The sequence below is a fragment of the Falco punctatus genome, assembly GCF_963210335.1.
Source record: "Falco punctatus genome assembly, chromosome: 2".
NCBI classification, from domain to species: domain Eukaryota; kingdom Metazoa; phylum Chordata; class Aves; order Falconiformes; family Falconidae; genus Falco; species Falco punctatus.
In genome coordinates this window covers 18,246,374-18,269,184 of record NC_137581.1, presented here as the reverse complement: position 1 = coordinate 18,269,184, position 22,811 = coordinate 18,246,374, and the positions used below count along the sequence as shown (strand labels likewise).

The 22,811-nt window shown below is 46.0% G+C and overlaps 1 protein-coding gene and 2 long non-coding RNA genes across 3 annotated transcripts; 2 read left to right on the top strand and 1 right to left on the bottom strand.

The window, feature by feature from the left end:
• The first annotated feature begins 4,775 nt into the window (after window positions 1-4,775).
• Window positions 4,776-9,703, top strand: LOC308059607 (uncharacterized protein). Its single transcript, XM_080377206.1, has 3 exons — window positions 4,776-5,482; window positions 6,454-6,641; window positions 7,945-9,703. Exons 1-2 carry the CDS (start codon window positions 4,923-4,925, stop codon window positions 6,455-6,457), a joined length of 564 nt encoding a protein of 187 aa, XP_080233332.1. The 5' UTR covers window positions 4,776-4,922; the 3' UTR covers window positions 6,458-6,641; window positions 7,945-9,703.
• Window positions 9,704-9,709: 6 nt separating this feature from the next.
• On the top strand, window positions 9,710-16,708 carry LOC308059611. The gene is made up of 3 exons (XR_013926329.1): window positions 9,710-9,814; window positions 9,913-16,011; window positions 16,093-16,708. It is a non-coding gene; the product is annotated as an uncharacterized lncRNA (long non-coding RNA).
• Window positions 16,709-19,758: 3,050 nt separating this feature from the next.
• Window positions 19,759-22,144, bottom strand: LOC308059613. The gene is made up of 2 exons (XR_013926331.1): window positions 20,414-22,144; window positions 19,759-20,317 (listed from the first exon to the last, which is right to left on the bottom strand). It is a non-coding gene; the product is annotated as an uncharacterized lncRNA (long non-coding RNA).
• Between the last annotated feature and the right edge of the window lie 667 nt (window positions 22,145-22,811).

Genomic DNA, 22,811 nt, shown 5'->3' with positions numbered 1-22,811 from the left:
CCAGGCTGTAGCCTCTGTAGCAGTAAAGGTAATTCGGCATCTACCCATTAGTGGGTAGCGCTGCCACACCGTCACCATTAAGAGTCCTCAGAAAACATTTGAGTAATAGATGGTACAGTTGTCTCAGAATAGAGGTTAAGAATTTGCTCCCAGGTTCATGCGCTGCTTTATAGGCTCTTCAGTAAGTGAATTACTGAGAAATGTGACAGCTGCTTTATTCAGACAGGACAGTTCAATACAACTTCACCTTTTGCCATTTGCCACAGAAATGATACAGAACCTCTAGATACCAGAGCAGTTAAGTACAAAAATGCAGAATACCCAGCCTCACCCAGATGTGATCGTAAAACAAAACCAACCCCCAAGCCACCCCAGGTTCAGCCTTCGTCCCTTGCTGCTTCTGAGGGTTTTTTCTTTTCTTTCAAAGCAGCTATTACATTGCACGTTTGCATGCCCTCACTTCCTCTCGTTATTCAGTAACCAAACAGCCCCTGGATGTTGGAGAGAAGCAAGGTCTCCACGGGAAGAGTCTTCACATCAACCTGAATTACGGCCTTTCCAACAAACGGAAAAAAAAAAAATAAATACTGTCCCATCAGACAGGAGACCAAATGATCCAAAGTCCTACATCCCTTTCCCACAAGCAGGACACAGTTGACAGATTCAACAGCTTTCACGTTGTAAAATAAGGCTGTTAATCCACACGCTACACACACGCTTCTGAGGCCACCTTCTGTCCGTTCTGAACCAGGACCACACCAAACTGTCACGGCCCAGTGTGTGTCATTTTTGCAGGACGGGGCAATCTTCAGGTTCAACACTAGTCGCTAAGCTCCAGATCGTATTCAGGGTAGAGCTGCTTTGTAGTAACCCCTCGGATAACAGCTGGAAAAGAAAGACCGCTCTTTTCATTACAGAAATATCAGGCGAGTCAGAAAAGTTGTGGTTTCCTCCCAGTAGCCCCTAACTCTCTCACAGAACCTCCCATAGCTAAGGAACCAATCTAAGGTTTTGCATTCAGACAGATAAGCAAGGTACTCTTCTTGTGTGTATCACCTACAAGCCATTATGGCTTAGTGTGTAAATCTGTATGTAACTGTTGAAAAATCCACTTATGAATGTATATAGCTTAGAACTAATTTCCCCCCTTTGTTAATTCTTTGATATCAATGAGGTATTCTTCAGAAAATGTATGGACTGGTTGGTTGCATAAGGGCAGTTGTTATTTGGACAGAAAATTGTTAATGATCAGGGATTTTCCACTAAAATATTTGCAAATATTCCTAGTCAAACATCAGGTTGGTTTCTTTTGGGGTTTTGAGCTTGCATTAGTCCATGTTCAGAACTTTAAAATTACCTTTGAATTTTTTAAATTTTTTATATCACTGGAACAGAAAGAGCATCTAAATTAAAGCTTCAAGCTAACTTTATTTTTCAAGTATTTCAGGAATTATACTTCTGAACTGAGATTTTATAAGTTGGCTGTGTATTTTCCTGTGTTAAAATGCTGTTATTGAAAATGGTCAACCAGGCCTATGTTGCCCAAAATAAAAACGGGGGAATTGTGGATAACTGGCTAGCTGAAAAAGTTCACATAGACATAGTTCAGCTGGCTGGACAAAAATGCACATCGCTCTCAGCTTATCTGAAGTAAGGCAAAAATATAACAGGAAGATTGCAGTGGGAAAAGAATGTTGCAGGTGGGAACAGATAACTACAGAAGAGAAACTAGGGGCAGGCTTGGTATTTAGGCGACTAACCAATAATGACCTTAACTTTTGTAATATGTATGAGCTAATTATAAGAAGGCATAAAAGGTGACCGTAAGGTACAATAAATGAAGTCTGCTGATCACTCATATTGAGTGACTGTGTCTTCCCTCCGTCGTGACACCGCACAGTGAGCGTTGCCCCTACTGCCCGAGCACAGCAAGGAGATTTGAGACACTCAAGCCTGGCACTATCCAAAGCAGAATCCGAAGGCAGCAAGTACAGTTGCTGCAAGCCATCAACACGAAAGCTACAGATGAGCAGACCCTCATTTTGAGTGGGGTTTTTTTTGCCACATCGACTTACAAAAAAAACCCCAATCCACCTGAATTTTCAGAATCAAGTAGAAACAGGAATAGGCTGCGGTGAATTCAATTTACATCTGTCTCTCTAATCCGTAGCTAGTGGAAAAAAAATGGAAGGTGGTAAAGCAAAAAAGCTTTTGGAACGGCCTTTGTTGTTCTACCATTTCCGTTCTCTGTACTACACGTGACCTTAGAAAATCACACTCCTTTGCAACCAATAACCCACAGAGGTACCCTCTCTTTAAAAACCAAGCAGCAACTTGATCTCAAAAGAGCTGCTAATAAGCAGCTGCCACAGTAGGCCATCAGAAACCACAATAAAGCAGTTGCGCTACCCTGTAAGCGGCACCCGTCTCTTTCCAGGCCCTTCGCTTGCCTGGGAAACACCTCTGCTTCTTGAACACGAACGTTTAACCCACTCGCTTCAGACAGGAAATAAATAGACACTTGATCGGGATGGAACAAACAAGGAAACCGTTTTATCTGGGGCTAAACCGGGCAGGTCATACAAGCCACAATCTCAATTTTAATTCTCCCATGAACAAGGCCTTCTGGTAGCATGATGTGTCATAGCATCACGAGGGTTAAAACCATTCATTCCCAGTTTACAGGTAATTTGCCTCAGCAACACCTGGGGTAAAGTTAAAATGCTCCTATCCGAGCTCCTAGTGAAACCTGGGTTTGCTTTACCAAATAAAGTGGAAAGAATTCTCCCTTAACGGGTCCCATAATCAAAACAACGCTGTAATCAACGTTGCACAACACCATGATAAAAGCGGTGGCGTAAGAGGACAGCTTTTAGCTCTAAGCCCTAGACCGTATTTTTTTTTTAAACAAAACCAACTGAGGCATCACAGCGGACACTGAGCTCGCCAAGGACGTACTCGGACAAGAATTGTGCAGTTTCCTGGTCTAGAGCAAGGTCTTTCTGCTTCAGCTCTTCGGTTTCATACTGCAGGCCTTCTTGGCTGGTTCCATTAGGTTGGCAGGACGCGGGAGGGGGCATCTGTAGAGCACAGGAGACATTTAACGCTACCTCAGCCCAGGGGAAGATGCTGCAGTGCTGGGGGGCACTAACCAGAAAATCCTCTGATGTGTCCGTGTGTTATAGATTTGCTAGTAAGTTAAGATTGATTGACTTTATTTGATTGATTATTTGATTTTATAAAATCAATCATGTAATAGAAATATAGAAGGATAAGAAATACGTTTTAATGAAACTTCTATAGTAAAAGCTGCTATAAAAATCCTCTGGACAGCCCCGTACTAAGGCCGGAGGTATTGGTCAGAATCACCTAGTAGGAATGTTTAGAGCTTAGATAACAGACTTAAGATTTGAGATGACTGTTTCTATGTAACCTAGGAGAATGTACTAAAATGTCAAAATGAGAATTAACGTGAACTGGGGAGAGTCGAGTGAAGCAACCCATAGTTGCCGGCCAAGAAACAGTTACCTTAAGTGAAAGGTAATTCCGGCAGGGGGAGATCATATACCACCTACCCAAATCGTACCCCAGACCCATTTCCGGACCTTTCTAAGCTTTACTGCGCAGAATCGGATATGGGAGGAGAGTATGTTAATGATTTATGGGAAATCTTATGATTATGCAGGAATACTTAATGAATATGTATCAATGAGTTCTATATAAGGTGTAGGATTTTGAGCCATGGTGTGCGTTGATCGTGAGAGGACTCACTCACGCACCCGGCCGTTAATAAAGAAGTGTCTGCTTATCTACATCACATTGGTGTCGATAAGTTCTTCATTCCGAGATTTCGGTAACAAGTGGATAAAAGAGGAGAAAAAAAGAAAAGGGAAAACGTGTCTCCTGGGCAGGGAGGGGGGAAGCTCAGGTAAAATATTGATGGGTTTCTGTAACGTTAGCCCGCCCCCCATCATATTCTACGGCGTTTTGTAGATTTACAGCGTCTTGTAGCTTTACAGCGTCAAGTGAAAACAAAACCGTAAATTTCGGTGTTAAGAGGCGCTGCCAGGATGAGGCAGCGCCGGGGGGCGAGGCCGGCAGCTCCCCCCCAAGAAAACACGGGCCGGGCCGCGCCGCGCCGCGCCGGGCCGGGCCGGGCCGGGCCGGGCCGCGCCGACGGGGCAGGCCATAGACGGCGGCCGGGGCAGCCCTGGAGCAGGGCCCGCTCCCCCCAGCCCGCGCAGGGCCCCACCGCGGACCTGCAGCCGGCCGCGCCGCTCCGCCGGCCGCCACCGGAGGCCCTGGCAGAGCGGGGGGGCGCCGCGTCAGGGGCCGGGCCGCGCCGCCTCAGCGCAGGCACGGCCCGCGGCGGGGGCGGGGAGCGGGTGGCACCGAAATCTCGGAATGAAAAACTTCCCAAGCCCGATGTGATGGACATAAGCAGACACCGCTTTATTGGCGGCCGCAAGCGTGAGCGAGTCTAATTCTAACCATTAGCAAATCTGTAACACGGGGACCCGGCTCCTACCGCCCGGGCCCGGGCCCGGGCCGCGGCGGGGCGGGCGGGCTCGCCGGGGCGGCCCGGGCTGCGACCCGCGCTCGGCGGGACCCGCTCGGCCAGGGCTGCCGCCTCCCGCCGGGCCGGCCGGGTGCGCGCGGGGCCGGCCGGGAGCGGCAGGCGCGGGCGCGCCGCGGGGCACGCTGGGAAGTGGAGTCTCCCAGCGACAGGGCCCGCTGTGCCGTCACAAACTGTCTCCGGGAAGCTGCCCGTGAGCTTTGGGTGGGGCACGCCGGGCCAGCCAGGTGTCACCCGAGCAGCGGGCAGTGCCGGCTGTCACCCGAGCAGCGGGCAGTACCGGCTGTCACCCGAGCAGCGGGCAGTACCGGCTGTCACCCGAGCAGCGGGCGGTGCGGGCTCCAACATGGGGAGCAGGCACTGCAAGGTGGCACCTGCTCCTGAGAAGGAGGCAAAAGCCGAGCTGCCGGGCCCGGCGGGGCACGGACATGGGCCGCAGCCCGGCGACGTTCCCGAGCCGCCGGAGCCCGGCCACGAGCCCCGGCCGGTGGAGCCCGGCGACGAGCCCGAGCCGGTGGAAACCGGCGACGAGCCCGAGCCGCGGGAGCCCGGCCACGAGCCCCGGCCGGTGGAGCCCGGCGACGAGCCTGAGCCGGTGGAACCCGGCGACGAGCCCCAGCCGCTGGAGCCCGGCCACGTTCCCGAGCCGGTGGATCCCGGCGACGAGCCCGAGCCGCCGCAGCCCGGCGACGAGCCCGAGCCGGTGGATCCCGGCCACGAGGCGGGGCCCGGCGATGGGCCGAGCACGTCGCGGCACGGCGATGGGCCGGGCCTCCAGGGCGGCCGCGCAGGCTGGGCGGGCTCTGGCTGCTGGCGCCGCTGGTGGGCGAAGCTAAGGCGGCCCAGGCGCGGGGCGGCCGCGGCGGACGGCAGCGGCAGAGCTGGCTGGCGGCGGGCAAGGAGGAGGTGAGGGGCGGCGGGGGCCGGGGCGGGCGGTGCCGGTTCGGTTTGGCGGTTTTCCCTCCCCCTGGCCTCCCCCACACCCTTTTGGGGGGTTTTTTGGTCTCATTTTACTTAGTTCCCCGCCCTTGGTTTTCTCCCCGGCCGCGGCGGCGGCGGCGTATGTGAAAGTCCTGGCGAGGGGAAAGTGTCCTGGAGCGGTTCAGGCTTCCATTTTGGCGTTCTGCCAATAACGGGTCCTTCTTTCCCCACCTGGAGGCCGAGGCGCGGCCCGGCCCGGCCCGGCGGGGGGCCGGAGGGCGGGCTGCGGGCTGGGGAAACGGGCAGTTGACCGAACTGCCTGGGGCTCGCTTGGCTGGGGGCTTCACCCTGCTGGAGCACAAAGGATTCGGCTCGGAAGACCCAGCCGAATTCAAGCGAATGGCTTATCAGACTAGCTTCTCCTGGGGGAAGCGGGTGCGACTGAAAAATCCGTTGTAGGTTGCTTCTCCCCTTAGTTCACAGTGACTGCGCTGCTTGTATTAACGTGGAGTTTGTCTGTGAGGATTGTAATTTTCCTCCTCAAAATCTTTCACAGTTTGGGAGACCTTACTGTCAGGTGTTGATGTTTCACTTAACATTCAGATTTAATTGCCCTTTATTCATTTTTCCTTAATGCTCTTAGTTATAACCCTAAAACCCCCCCACCCCAAGGTACTTCTTTTCATCTCCTTGTAGTTGCAGGATGGAGTATCAAGTCGTTTCCCAAACACTCTTAGCTGTATACAAAAGTTGAACACTCATCACATTAGATCTTAACGTTAGCCTTTTCTGGACGTGTTTTGATTTTTCTTTTTCTTCCCCCGGAGCGACAAACTCATTGAAGAGCATTTCTCTTGGTCTTTTTAGCCAGTGGAGTTGGGGCTGGGGGGTTGATATCATTCTCACGGAAGGCATATTCTGTTTGGATTTCAGATCATTATTATTATTTTTCACAGTTGAAGGAGTATCAGCAGAAGAAGAGCCCTGGAGCAGCTTCAGGAACTAAGAAAAACCGCAAAACTAAAGATGACGGTCGGCCCGAGACTCCCACGGGCGATGTCCAGCAGCCTCCAGAGAATGAGAGTGCCTCGGTCTTTGTCCCAGCTCACTTGCTACCTCCTTGCTCTTTGGTTTTCTGAACAGCGTGACTAGCGCCGGGAAATGGTTATGCGGGTGTAATAGATGACTGGCGCAGCTGCCTGTATCGCCAGCACGCGGAGCGTGCCACAATAGTTAGCAGCTACCGCTACTGGACGCTGCACACTAGAGTTCAGGGTACGTGCCAAAGCCGTGTCTGATCGTGCAGTGCTGTCACGCAGCCCTGGGTGTGCCCAGAGCTGCTGCTTTGAGCTGCGTGCTCCTGACCAGCTGGAGGATGCCGGTTTCTTTGGCTACCTTCGATTGACACATTCTCTCTGTCCTTTTCTGAGCCGTTTCTCCTTTTCTTTCACCTCCTTCAGATTCAGAACATTCTGAAGGTGCTGGTGTCACACCTGAACCGCTCCAATGGTGTAGGACAAGGTTTCAAGGACAAGAGTCCAAATACTGATAGCCTGATGAATAGAGACTTGTTAGAACTTGTAGGGCACAAGCCCTGGGAACAAAGGAACAAGCTAACTGCAGACCCCTGAGCCGCTACAGTTGAGGAGGCAACCAGACGGACAGAGAAACAAGTAGCCAGATAAGGGAATGGATGGCGCCGATATGTAATCAAGAAAGCCGCGTCGAAAGAAACTCCCTAACTTTGGAATAGAAATTATTGCTATGTCAAGATAAACTAATAAGTTCCTATTGTTCTAACGGTGTGCCTTAAATATCAACCAATCAGTGTTTTTTATGCTTAAGATTTAATCAGTGTGTAATATGTAGAAGGTAGAAACGTATATAATTGTAAGAAAATCACTAATAAATGGACATTTGCTTGCATCAAGCTGCGTCCCGTCTCTTCATTCGCCGCACAATGGGGTAGCCATACCCTCATTGGACAAGAGGAAGGTGAGGCAGTGCTCGTGTCCCTCGCAGTGACTCGCTCTCCCTACTGCATGCTTCGGGTTCTGTTTACACTGGCCTCGATTTCTTGGGTGGAGCCTTGTCCTGACATAGCCACTGTCAGTTGCTTGAGTTTTGTTGCTGTTTTTATTAACGTGGAGCTAGTTGTTACCGTGCCTTTCCATGGCTCGTAAAGTGCTTGCGCCCTTCTGGTTTGTGTCAAACCGAACGTGTGAGAAAGTGAACCTTGTCAAAACCTCTTCCTCGAGACAGCTGAGCTTTGAGGAGAAGGAGGAATGTGGGGTGAGGCGATAAACTAACTGAACTGCTGAGGACAAGCGCAGTAGGGAGAGCCAGTGTTTTCTTAGTCCGTATTTCTCCCGTTGTGCGTGTCGTTGCTGTATTCCCTAGGGCCTTGTTTCTGAAGGGCATGACTCTGCTGATCTGCAGGCAAGCAGCTGCCCTGAGGAAGCTGTCTAGTTACTCCTGCCAACCCGTTTTACAACGGGCGATGAAACTTGCGCAGGGGATGCACAGTCTGGCAAGTTCCGGTGCTGGGTTTAGATAGGTTTAGGCAGGAAGTCAGATCCTTTGAGTCAAGCATTTGCAGGCTTTAGCGTCTTCGTGTTGCCAGGCTTCTGAAGAGGAAAGGGCAGGAACTATGCCAATAAGCCACAGAAACGTGTTCAGGCACAAACATAAAACCCCAGCCTTTTTAAAAAAATTCTTTTTGGGCAGTTTATTTAAATGTAAGGCTTGATCAAACTGTGATAGAAGCTCAGGGAAGTCAAATTTGGTAGCCCAGAATTGTCTTCCACTGTTGCTGTAGCAAAGCTCTGATTTTCGTTTCACTTGCATCTTTTTGGTAGCTTATTTTCCTACCATTGCTTCAGTTCAGTTGTCATAAAGTAACTCCTATTTACTACATATCCGTGCGTCTTTTATCAATAAACGTAACTATAGTAATCACCGGGGGTACCAGTTAGATGCAGTGAAACCTGCAAGACGGAACGGAGTTCACTCCGATTTGCCTTTGGTATTCCTTTTCTCCTTTTTTTGTGTGATAATACAGCAGCCGTTCTGTCCAGCAGACAGAGTGAAAAGCTGAAAGTCCCTCCAGCTGGAGCTTGTACGTGTAGGTTGCGTACCGGTAGAACCCGAGTGCCGTGACATACTGTTAGCTCTGAGGGTGCTGGGTGTGCCTGTCTAGCACCAGAAAGCATGTATTTTGATTGGAGTTTTGCTCTTGTCACGGGGATTATTTTCAGTGAATGCTCGTAAGCTCAGTTTAAGTTGGATCTCAGAGGAAGAGGCTGGCTTCACACTGGAGGATGAGATGAAGGTGGGTGGTCCGGTGCTGTTGCTGAGCTGGCATTTGGTCTTGCAGTGAAGGCCTACCCGCGTCTGCAGTTTTAGTCCTGTTCTGAAAAAGGACAATTATGTTCCTTCTTGTTTTCCCAGTTTTTTCCCCGCTCTCGTTTTCTTGGCACGGAGAGATACGTTTTGATCTGATTGGCTGTTATGTGGACCGTTGTGCCTGGGGTTTCAGAAATCATTTGAAAACTGATCTTTAATTGCAATATGTCATGACAGATTTCTTTTTCCAGTTGCCGTCTTGTAAAAATCCTGCGTCAGGAGAATGGTGTTCAGAAGCTCACTTGGCGCTAATAGGGCAGAAAAGCTGATTGCTGGCATGAGCTTCTGCTGCCATTGGTGTCTTAATGCGAGGCAGACCCTTCCCGTCTCAGCCACTTCAGCTTTCTTGGCTGTGAAACACAGAAATCTCCTTCCCTCCCTTTTTTTTTTTTTTTTTTTTCTTTTCCGTTGGACATCACCGTGAGTTGGAGCACTTTAGGGTTGCCACATGGATCATAAGTGGCAGGTTACTATCAGGGGAAAGGCTATGCAGAAGTGGAGTGTTAACATTTTGCCATAACTTTTTGATTTTGGTTGGCAGTTGTCAAATCAGGCAGGGAGTCTGGATGCAAAGCAGCAGTTGCAGGTGGCACTGGGGGAGAAGGCAGGCCTGGAAACCCAGGTTGCTCAGGGGTTGTACGAAATGACATTCAGATCTTCATGTCTGTAAAGAAACTTGTGTGGCAGAAGAATGCAGCCTGAGCTTTGCGTTAACACTGGTTTCTTCAGGCTTTATCCCTGAAGCGGTCACTGCCAAATTTATTTAGCCAATACGATTTTCTTTGTGTTTAATTTTGTTTTGAACAGCTCTCGGAGTCCGTTCACCAGCTCCAGGCAGAAAGAGAGCAGTATGTAGAGAAAGTGAAGGTGTGGAGCATTTGGCAGCAGTAGGTGCAGCAGCTCTCTGAACAGGTAACACCAGGGGCAGCATCACAGCTGCTTTAGACAAACACAGGCAGGAGTGACTGCACCATGAACGCTGTTTTAACTTGTATTGTGTGGCCTTGCAGGTCCATGCAATGGCAGACGAGAAGGAGGAGCATGTGGCCTGCGGAGATGATGACGTGGACTCCTGAGTTCGACCAGAAGACCTTTTATTAGTCCAGAACCCACGCTTATAATATCCTCGTTTGCTGTTCACGCACCCCATACTAAAATATAATTGGTTAATCAATACTGTTCACGCACTTCTTGGCCACGTATAATTGGTTAATTACTAAGCTGCAAATGCACTGAACTTCTTGCGGGTTTTTTCTCTCTTCTTTCTTATCTCTGTGGGTTTCATGTTCTCAGCCAGCCGCCGAGATGTGGCATCGCGCATCCGCTCTGGCCTTGCTTCATATCCCGTCTTCCTTCCAGGCGTTCAGCCAACCTGATCTTACTTTCTCTCTTCTTTAGCCTTCCAGGCCCTTCACAGGCATCGTGGCCTCCAGCACTGGCCATAAAGCTCTCTACAATTCCCCCATCTTTATTTTGAACAGAAACAACATTAGAGGTTAAACTACTTTTGAATCATAGATCTTACACAGTTCAGCATACAGGGAAAAATGGTCGATAAAACTACAATTACCAATAGCAATATTTCTCCGCGTGTTGTGAAGTCCTGCAACCATCTGGTGGTTCCCCAAGTCTTGAAAAGATTCCGCAACCAATCTCCCAATAGTTCCTGCTGTCAGCCCTGTGACATGTCGTTCCGTTTTTGTAACTGACTGTGAATCGACGCGGAATGGCCCAAAGGGTTCATACAACACATTCCTTAGCGCTGTGCCCTGCAGGCTACTGCAGAGGAATGAAGCTGGCTTAATCAGCACTGACAATATACAGCTGTGGGCTGGCTTCAGGGGCGGTGGGTTGGCTGGTGTAGACAAGGTGCAGCTGTGGCTGGTTCTGTGAAGCGGTTGGGCAGCCGAGGAAGAGAGGGGAGGAAGAAGCAGAGAGGGTGAGTGTGCCCTGGATGAGGCGAGACTAGAAGGCAGCAGAGGGACTGCCATGGAGAGTGTGATGGCAGAAGACCTGGTTGCAGCTGGCTCGTTTGGAGAGTGCTGTGACAGGCCACTCTCTGTGGTTCACTTGCCTTCTACAGGTGAGATCACATTCCTCCTTTCTTTCTGTCTCATCCTGGTTTCTTCTCGTGCCCCCTCAAAGTTATGTGACTCTTTGCTGCAGGTGCTCAGCTGCACATTATCGATGTCAAAACAACCCACTGTCTCTGTTCTCTCCAATTCACCCCTGTTTGTGGTTTTTGGTTTTGTTTCTTTGCTGGTTTGGGTTTTTTTTGTAAAAGGTTGCTTTACCATGTGATGGAGTTGTCATCCTTTTTCTTTTGTTTTCTGTCTCATGACTTAATTACCAGTTTTAGCCTTCTTTTATGTGCACGTTTGTACATTTCAGTCGGGTTCACAAAATGTTAAACTTGTTATCGGTGCATTTCCTACAGAGGTCAACATACAGGTTTATGATTATTTATAAGAACATGCAATAAGCTATGGAAGTGTTATGAAAATATTTTTCAGAAACTTCTAATCAAATAAACGAGCATGAGAAATTGTGTTTAACTTGTAAATTCTATATGTAAGCTGTTAAGAAACATTTTCTCTCCTAAAATGAAAAGATAAAACCTACTTAAGAGCTCTTGAAATCTTGCCCTTGGGCGAGTGTTCCGCTGTGCCTCCATTCTAAAGCATGGAAGTGGAAGCTGCGTAGAGCAAAGTTTCACTTTAAATAACTGCTCGACTGTTATTGCCGCTTTTCAAAGAACCTGGAAGCACACAATGAGGACTTGGAACTAAGCAAACAGCTGAATGGACACTTCTAGATTGTTACTGGAATTAAATGTAGAAGTTAACGATAACAGTTTCTCAAAATGTTGTGGTTGCTTTGTGTTGGTGGTTTATATCTAGATAGGTATAGAAAACTATACACAAACAGGGAAATAAAAAAATGCTTAAAAAAATAGGGAAAGATAAGAGTATACAGTATTTATAGCTTAGTCACTTTTTTTTTTTCTTTTTTTAATTGTAGAGAAACTATTACCTGAACATGCAGTACATCCACAACTCTGAATTAATACCGGTTTTGTAGTGTGATATAGTCCTGTATGAACCATAAATCAACTACGTGTTAAATCACTCTTCTCCATCACTGTTGTCACGAACTTTGAGCTTCGTAACAATGCCTAGGTCACAATCCTTCAGCTTAGGGAACTTCACCAGGTGAAAATGCAAACATCTATTTCTAATACAAGTTTGCAGAATGCGGTTTAGCCACAAGACACTTTATGGAGAGATACTACGTTGTATGGTGTATAATCTATGAGAAGTGGGAAAATGGTGTTCCTGACAGAAAACACTTCTCTAGATCGTTACTTTGGACCGGGTTTTGCACCTGCTATACCGCAAGAATCCCCTAAGCAGTGATGTATCTTTGTGGACTTTGAGGTATCCGTGTGATTAGGTTTAAACTTAACACGCAACCTGATTTCAAGTATAACTCTAGGCACAAGTGTGGGAAAGAGCATGCTGTCAGGACACAATCTTTCTCACTTACAAGGTATCAAATGGTATGTTACTCAAGTTAAAGTCTAACTTCTACGACAACTTCATTTTCACCAAAGGAGCTGCAGATAAGTACACAAACTAATGCAGCTCAACTGAAGTTTCACCGCTGCAATGGAGTACAGAATACTTTTCCCACTGGCCTTAAAGGTTGTGGTGGTGGTGACAAAGGTGTGACAGAGATTTGACTTTTAACCCAAAACAAATTTTCAGCTGTGTTAAATTCACCTGTACGCAAAGAACACGTTATTCCTTCTGAGGCAACAGCTGAGGATTTGAACCGTCTGTTTTCACCTTGAGCTGTTCCCAATGTAGAGGTTATGAAAAAAAGAAATAATTCAAAAGGTATTCTGTCAATATGCTGATGCAGTTGCGTGTCAAATTCTGGTCACACTGAAATAGAGTTATGTTCTAGCGTTCATATATAGGTAGCACTCCATTACAACTTACGAACAAATTCAGAAGTTCATCTTATCTCACATTTCTTGGAATTCGATTAGGTTGCAGTCTTAGTAAAGTAACTTTTTTTTTCTTTTTTTTTTTCTTTTTTTTTTTTTTAATGCAACCGGAGACGCTTTACCGTAACAGAGAAGCCCGTATTTACATCTCTGAGCCCGGACACAAACCGCAGCTGCACGTACCACCAGGCTCAGGGCAGAAATCATTCACGCAGTTACATAGCTGTGTACCACTAGACGCATGCAGACACCTATTTGTCACTAGATAACACGTTCATCTCTCCTCCTCTCCTTCACGATTCCTGGCTGTTCTCTCATCTCTTGTTAGGTCAGCCATTCCCCGTTTTCCTCTCCTGTATCTCTCTTCAGACGTTCTCTATCCTCCTCTTTTTTGCTTGTGAATTGCGACAAGGCAAAGGTGGTGTGTAGCTGGGTGCCCATGACCTGATTTATGTCACAATCAACTGAATGCTGAATACAGGACAAAAAGGCATGGGAGACGTAAGGCAAACATCAGTATGGTGGTTAAGGTGATTATAATAAATCCTGGACTACCTTTGATCCACGGCCCAAAGTTTCCCAGCCGTGAGAAGAGACCAAAGGCATCCCACCCTTGGCTCTGCTGCGGATCTTTTTTTTAAGTTTTGTATGCTTTTGTGGATTGATTCAGAGTGGTCGCTCAGACTGACGTAACACAACCTATCAAAGTCTTCACACCCTTGTCCCTGCGCTAATAATAAAAATCAACAGCAACTCGGTTCTGTAGCAACATGTGACGGACAGAATCGACACCTGTTAATAAGCCAGGAAAAAAAAAAGAAATAGTATTGTAGCATTACTTTCTTTAGCAAGCCAGCAGCCTTATTTACGAAGCCAGTTAAGAGCGTGCACTATTCTTACAGAAGAGATTAGAGAAGCAAAAAGGTGTCACGCTGCATTCCAGAACTCAACCTGGGAGTTACAGTCTGCTGTGAGTTCTGGGTTATAACCATTTGACACGTGTTGGGGTTGCGCCTGTGCAAGGGCTGCAATGCCCATGTGCACTTTTCATTGGCATTATCACAGCCAGTTGTTTTAAAAGCAACCCTTGAGCTTCCTCCTGCTCGACTTGTTGTTGCAAACTATTCTGAAGCCGATCAATAAAGTTAGTCTATGACTCTCTAGGACCCTGCAAGACTGTGGCGAAGGACGTGCTAGAGGCTCACCCAGACTCCCGTATCACCCTATCCGGACTGCCTTCATAGCCATCTCCTCCGTCTGCAAATAGCTGTCCCTGGGATGCCTTGCCTGAGTCACAGGATCGGTCGGCACAATTATTTTCTCCAGCCAACGGCTCGCAGTTCACAGCAGTTCCCCGATGAAGCTTTTCAATCGAGGCCACTACACATAGCTCGCAAAAACCAGATAACCACATGCACTGCGTCGGAGTTAGTACCACACAAAGCGATGACTTCCAATAATCACGTGGTGTGAGTGTATAAGGCTCTGCCATCACTCCAAGAAGGGACACAGCAAATGTGCTATGGATCCCCCCTTCCCGCACGGCTTTGCTTAACTCTTTAACAGCCTCGTATTGCACAGGCTGCCACTCTGCAGGTTGATTTGGCTGACAAAATAGCGAACGTGCCCTGGCGCCTCCCAAATGCCCTCGCTTAAGCGCTTCCCGCCTGCATTCCTGCCACCGATCCCGCAGACCCCCTTTCAGCCTCCCCCAAAATACAGCCAGTGCATCAGCGGGAGGAGGAAAAAGGTCTAGCTCCTCTTCCGGATCTATAGGACCTGGGTCAAAAGGTTTATCAGTGTCAATGGAATCATTGTCCGAGTTGTCCTGTTCCCGCGCTCGGTCCTGTGCTGTGAGGGTCGCTGCAATCAGTGACAGGAGCTTTGGGGGCAGAGGAGGTGTGGAGGGAATCGCCATCGTTGACGGTGTGTTGAGAAGAGCCGCGCTGTCGGGGGGATTTACAGCCTCCCCTGGTTTAGCGCCGTTAGTAGAATTAGCCCACACTTGGCGGAAGAGTAGTCAGAATTTGCCACCAAGGCGCTAAACACATGCCTGCCACGGAGTCCCCCTCCACGGCAGCATCACACAACCGCCTGCCGACCGCTTGCCAGGCAGGAATTTGCCAGGTGCCATCAGGTGGAAAGTCCAGCACTTTGTCACGGATCCATTCTAGCAGAGTCACTAGCTGCGGAACCATCACCACGTTCTCTAACAAAGTCACTTGGTCACGCCAGTGTAGAAGAGTGCAATCTTCTCCTCGCAATTCGTCCCAAATAGTGGAACTCGTGGGATATCAAAGGAGAGTGCGAGAGGCTGTTATATAAACAAAAAGAAAATTTTGATCTCCAGCAAAGTTACCATGTGACTTGTTATTTGTTTCTGTTCATCTTTGTCACTTCGTGAAGAGAAATACCAAGGACCAGGCACGGACTATCATGGAGGGGACAGATGGAGTTACTGCCCCGACATTACTCAGGACTGTGCTGGATTCACGAGTGAAGAAGTCTGAGGGGTTTTTTTGCATTACATGAGACTTTGCTGGATTGTTATTCCATTATCCAATTTCTAGTTTGTGTTGTTAATAAATTGTTATTTGTCGTTTACTGGCTGTCGAGTAGTTCATTACATTTACTGGGCGCCTAACACACGGTTTTCAAATTAAATCAAAAGGGTTGGGTAACCTATAAAAAAAACCCTTAAAAAATAGCAAAAATCAAATACTAGAGTTGCTTAACACATTCCTTTTTGACATGCGTCACTATCATGACTAGAGACTATAAGGATTTCGCATGCGCGATCTTTCCAGATTTTTCTAATACATTCTGTGGGGTTTAAAATTGCACATGCGCATGTTCAAAGGCATACACCGATCATTCGTGTGGTAAAAGATGGCTGCTGAGTGTCCAGATGAAGTCCCGGACCCATTTCCCGAGCTTACCACTCCGGTAAGTCTGTTAAGGGTAACATTTATGGCACTATGGCCAAATGACACGTCCCTGCTTTCAATGTAATATTTTCTCACCACCAGACCGCCACGTCACCTGCCAGGGAAGAAGGGTCTAGAGTGCACATTTCCCCCTTTGAACATTCTGTAAGGTGAGCGTTCTCAAAACGTTTAACCTATACAGTTCATTAGAAAGGGGATCAAATTTTTTTTTTCTTCCTGTTGTTGTTTAGGCAGAGGGTGCGTTTTTCTGCTGTCACACATCAAGAACTTATGGCGGAGGTGGAAAAGTATAAAAGGCGTCACCATATCCTCATCTACGCTTTTCTGGCGGTTTCTTTCTTTGCCATTCTATTTTTATTTTTAATCAGCCTACATTGTTATATGAATTGTATTTCCAGATTCTTGTTTGCTATTAAATTGTTATTGTGTTAACTGTGTAATCTGTATCGTCGACTGTACATTTCAGCATACTACTCAAATTTGTTTAATGGCATTGGGTGAAACCATAGTAGCAAACCACGTGTTAGTTATAACATGTTGAATTAATCTTATAAAACATGGAACAGCACATGGCAAAAACAATAATGTGGCTAATCCACATAACAAATAAAATAGGATTCGTTTTACCCAGGGGCTCCTGGGAAGCCAGGAAAACAGGTCAGTGTTCCAGTCTTCCCAAGTTTGGACGGGAACATGGGCTAACTTCCATATCTCAGATGTGATTTGTTTAACTACCTCACCATTGTCATCAATTTTCAAACAACACTTGGAAACATTTAATTTACCACAAACACCTCCTTCTTCGGCTAGCAGGCAATCGAGATTCATCCTGTGTTAATAAATTGCATTTCGTATTTGATACTTGCATAATTTCCAAGACAGCCTGTAGACGAATGATACGATTCAGATTGTAGATAGGTTCTCGAGCACTGCTAATGAGTTCATTAGGATTCCATTTTGCAGGTCCATAATACTGTATGATACGTTGGGGTGTCCATTCGTTTAATAAATATCGGTACCCACCTTTTCTTGGGAAGTTTGGAAAAATCAACTTGCCACTGTTGCCCTGGCTAGTTTTCAAACACATTTCACATTGCTGAGTCACCTGTTTTATTACAGTATACAAGTTTCGCCCTATCAATTTCTGATTTAGACTTTCATATAAATTATCAGCTCCCCAATGTGTCTTACTATGTTCTGTTAGGGCCGTGGTCCATATTAAATTGGATGGTACCACTATACGACCATCCCTCAAATAAGTCCACTTATTTATTTTATCATTCATGTCCTGAATTAGCTTTAAGTTTTCTTTAGAATAGTTTGGCTCCTGATCTGCACTTACAGTTTGGATTTTACCATCTGGTATTAAGGATATTCCTCCTTTCCTACCTCCTCTGCTACTCATCTGGCCTCATGGTCGGCCAGGCGGTTTCCAATTTCCAAATCAGTGCCTTAATGGGCCATCTTATGTTCTTCCTTCCTGGATGACCTCTTATAACAGAGTGGGCCATTCCTCACATCAGGGATGGCATATGTTCCCACCGCTCAACGCCTACTGGGTTGCAGTCAGCAGCGGAGCGCAAGATTCTGCTTGGTGGCAAACACGGAGGCCAACCCAGTCTTGCCCTTGGTTGTGGTAGGAGGCACCTGACCAACCTTATTCCTTGTACTTTGTTGTCAATGCAGTTTCATCTGCGCATCCCATAACAAGTCACAGTCATGGTAAAACACACAGATTTACATCAGTAGAACTACTACAGAGTGTATTTTAGTTTAGTTTTTATGCCAATATCCCCCACAGCCCTGCTGACCAAGGGATATTGTTTTACCTGAACTAGGCAGGCCTCCCGCTTATCATTTTTACTGTAACAGGGAAAGCATTTTTCGCCTTACCTGGAATTTATTTCCAGATATACCTGGTTAAAGATTTCTTTTACTTCAGGGAGGTCCTCTTTTCCACTTTTCTGTTGAATTAAAGATAAGCTCAAGATTTCTATTAATTGATCATTTTTAACTTTGGGTTTCATTTCCCCTTCTTTAAACGTCTAGATGCTCTATTAAATCTCATCCCAACAAAGATTTTGGTGAATTTGGCATTCTTATTTGTTTTCTTAGTTTGTACTTTAAAGGTTTCAGGATGTTTTCCTGGTCGCCAGCAGTCCCCACAACTGTAACAAATTCTTTTCACTGAAGTTTAACACCAAATAAGTTGGTTTTGTATTCACTAAAAATTCCACCTCATTTTTCCTAGTCCCTACTTCACCAGAACCCCTTGCTGGTTCTTTAGCTTAGGGCAATCTCACTTCCAGTGTCCACTTTCCCTACAATATGCACAGTGATCCGATCCCATAGGAGAGGGATTCACTCTTTCACTTCTACTAAGGTACGGAATTAAACTCTCTAACTCGAAAGTTATAAAGTAGGTATGTTTATTGCGCGCAGATGCACGGGGCATCGCTCCACTACAAGCGTGCATGCCCGAAGTGAGGAACCATCTCATATTTATCCAATAAAACAAATGAATGTTCAACTGAGGATGCCTATACATATTCGTTACCTAAACCCGAATACTCTCACTTGGTATGTTAATTAGCTTATCAGTCCTTTTCCTGGAATGTGGTGGTCTTGCAAGTTTGCAGCTAATTCACGTCTTTGTCAATCATCTGGTTTTCTTTAGCAAGGAGATCTCTAGATAACATTGGAATGTTTCTCATCCTTTTTATAAATAGCCCCTTTGTTAGAGGAGGAAGAGCAGGTATTTCCTTAAAACTATATGGTTATGTGACCAATCACCACACCTACACTCCTTGAGCAGACATATACAATCATAATCAATGTTTACTGTCCCTATTTTGCACTATTTCTCCATATCACTACCTGACATTCCTCCTCTCTCTCTGCCTCGTCTTCTCTACCAGTTTAGCACGACCCAGCTCTTCTCTTACCTTCTGTACAGCTCCCTGTTCCTTCTATCAACTTTTCTACATCACGATTATCTAGTAACAATCAACTCGAACCTTTATCTCATCCTATTAAATCATCCTGATAAGTCTTTCACAACCAACTTTCAAACATCTAAATTTCCCCATCAAAGATTCACCTTTATTCTGCTCAGACCCATTGCCTGCCCTAAAGGGGCCGTTACCGGTCCTGTTGTGCTGCAGCAATTGGGGTAAGGTTGTCAGGTCCTTCTGCTCAACTGTCAGCAACAGCAACCCCCTCCTCCTCACCCTCAGAAGCATTCAGGGCAGGAGATGCTCTTCATGCTCTGCAGGTTACACAGGCCTGCCTCTGCAGCAGCACTTCTGTTTTAACTCTTTCTTACCCTGAATGCAAATCTGCTCCTTGTTGCTTGAAGTCTGTGTTATTACATATCAGCCTTTGCAGGCAAATAGCAAACACCCTGCCGTGCGTCCAGCATGACTCAGCCGCACCTTCGAGGGGGTACGGCGGATACTTTAACACTTTCACAGGGTCTTTGAATCTCCACACACACACACACCCCTCCCCCCGCCCCCCCCCCCCCCCCTTCCCCTTCAGATCTTACATACATTAGTACGAGTTTCATTCTGGTTGCTCCACAGAAGGAACCACAACCTGAGCTCTCTCTGTTTTGTTTTGTTTTCATTTTGGTTTGGTTTGGTTTGGTTTGGTTTTTACACAAATATTTCAACAAGAACATCTTTCTAGTTTAGGTCTCAGGTTGGTTTTTTTCCTATCCTTTTCTAGAGCCATAATCAAAGATCAGGTGGTGTTAATCCCACACTCCAGTCACACAAACATACCGGCACACATTACTTCATCCCATTTTCCTCTCGCCTCAAGAATAACATTAACTATAATAAAACATTATAATTCAGTGTCCCATTTAAGGGCCGTGTCTCTCCGTCCCCTGACTTATACAGGGGCCACCACTGATTACAGTACTTAACCAAAGTTCTCTTATTCAGCTTCCCCCAGGCTGCCCCCCCATTTCCTTCCAGTGACTTAGAACACATCCCAACGGACTCTTTCTTACTATTCCACCACTTTGTTGTCCCCCCATATCATCTCAATTGCCATCCCAGCCACAGACCACTCTAATTTCACTTACAGCAGACCACTCTCATCTCACTTACAGCTCGCTCTCTTATCCCAAGGCGTCCAAACCTTACAGTTAGGGCATTCAATTTCTTGTCCCCACCATACATACAATAATTCTTTTCACCACATACACTTTAAAACATATAGAGGTTCACATTCACTCCTCGGATGTTCAAGACAATAACCACATACCAACATTTGTAATACACTTAATACAGAAATGTTCTCACATTTCCATCATAAATGAGTATAGCAATTATTATTAATAACATTATAATTATTAATCCTGTATATACAATATTACTTCAAATTATCAAACTTTTTTTTTTTTTTAGTGTCCCGACCAAAACAGAATCAGAGTTGTGATATTCCCTTATTATCAGAACGGGTACCAAAACAGAATCAGAGTTCCAATATTACCTTAATATCAGAATGGGCACCAAAACAGAATCAGAGTTCCAATATTACCTTAATATCAGAACAGGTACCAGAACAGAATCAGATGTATACCTGGGATGCTAGCTAACCGGTATACGCCATCTTGCATAAGCATACAATGATCTTACGCCTTACAGACAGCTTTACAGATGGACCGCTCCCAGAACAGAATCTGAAACAGTACTGTTTAAAATATAATATTAATATAATATTTACAATTAATATAATATTTGAATAAAGATAGTACCTTTGCCTCGTAAGATGGAGTCCTTGTCTGCTCCTGTGGTGATCCAGATGAGATAAGGAGCCCCTCCGGGAAAATCCCTGGGGGTACCCTAGGGAGTCCCCGCTCTCAATGGGTCCTGCAGCTGAGCAGAGGAGGTCCCATCTGGGTCACCCAATTGATTTGAAGAATCAGTCAGCAATATGCAGGAGGTTATCTTTATTCGGCAGCGCTGGGTGCATGGGGGATTGCTCCACCAAAGTCATGCACACCGAGGGGACTTTTCAGTCTCCCCTTTATACAAACTACTCGTACCTTGGACATTTCCCAACTTTTAACTAAACATAGGTGTTTCATCCTTTAGATAAGTGGTACAGCATTCACTATTCACTGATCAGTCTTGTTTACCTTCTCCTCAGCAGCGTTTCTAATTCCTTGAAGGAGTCAGCATACCATCTATTACAGTAGCCCATGACAGACTGCTGCATTCCCTGCAGTGGATGCCTACAAGCCAGGTAAAGCAGCATTTACTCACACCTTTCCTTCCATTTGAACCACAAACTGGAACAAATGCCAAGGAGTGCACTTCGGGTGTAGCAGCTGGAAAGCAGAAGTATCTCAACAGCTTGTTACCATCTGCTTGTTATCTTGACTGTTTTTTTTTTTATTTTATCTTTGCATTGTAAAACTAACATTCATCAAAACTGCTTCAGTTCATTTTCTGTACTACATCTCATTCATTTCCCTTTGAGAGAGGATTTTGTTGTCTGCTCTCAAAAGTAAAATACTTCTTGCTTTCCATGTATGCCTAAAGATTCTCCAGATGTGCAGGGAGAGGCTGATGGGACTGGCACAGATGAGGGAAGTGTTTGAACCCTTTTACTTCCCTGATTGTCAGTAAAGTGTCCAGAGTTTGACCAGTCTAGACTAAACCTTTGATTTAGAGCCAAAGTTTTCAAGTACAAACCAGCGATAACACAGTGATAAGGGGAGCTAACATATAAAGGGCCTATAGAGTAGGCATTTAGAAATTCTGTTTAGCTTGGGGGTTTAACATATAGCTGTGTTTACAATGTATTGTGTAAGGAACAATTGGACAGGAAATCGCCTTAGGAAAAGCAGAAACCCCTCAAGGCCCTGGTGCTGACTAAAGAAGATGCCGACCAGAACAAACTGGTTTAGTGATGAAAAGCACCAGAAGGTGAAAAGTGCACAGCAAGGAAGACCCATGGCCTTCTTCCCAATGACCCCAGCACACGACCACCAGGAATGACATGTGGAAACAAACACTGCAACTCACAAGGGGTTGTAAAGCAGCACTTTAATTAAGCGCTAGGTGCAAGGGGGATTACTCTTCCTAACTTGCACACCTTCTCAGCTACAATTTCATAATTTGTACATGATGATTACTGTATGCATAAGATTTCTGAGAAGAGGTGGGGATAGGATAATAAGTTCCAAGAAATCATATACGTGGTCTCCTCCTTGTGTTGCAGATTATCTTAAGATTTTACTGAATCTTTCTGTATTTTGTGTTTATGTAACAGTTAATTATAAGAGCATTTTGATTTTAAGGACTTAACCTCCATGATAGAATTATGTTAGCACTTATTAACGAATGACATATGAATTGCTGTGCTGCTTGTTATCCCAGACTGTTACTTGAAGTCCCTATGCTATATAGACCATAATACCCTTAGTCCTTATTCTCTAGACCATAACCAGAGCACCCAGATTCTATTGTGTATAGGATGAGTTATTGGACAGCTTGGCAAGGCTGATATCCAGCCGTCCAACTTGGCAACAAAATTTACACAAAACTTACTTTTAAGGTGTCCTGAAGCGAACTACCTTCTTTATAATACTAAAAATCACACCCACAGGTCAAGAAGACCCTTGCCCAGGTGAAGACCCTTCCCCTGCGCAAGCATAGTAACAGAAAAGGATGACACTGCGAATATTACAATTATATGCAAATTACTAACCAATCATTGTAACTGGGAGTGTACGACCTTGTCATTTTGTGTGTAAGTGTAACGTTAAGATGTACACAGGTGTGCTTGATTTGTGGAGATGCCACCAAGTGCCCAGCGCTGCAATAAAGGAGTGCCTGCTTCTTCATACTACATTGGTGTTTAGAGGTTTGATTCCTGATTTCAGTAACACTTGGGTCCCACCTCCTCGAGTCTGCACACTTGTCTCTGG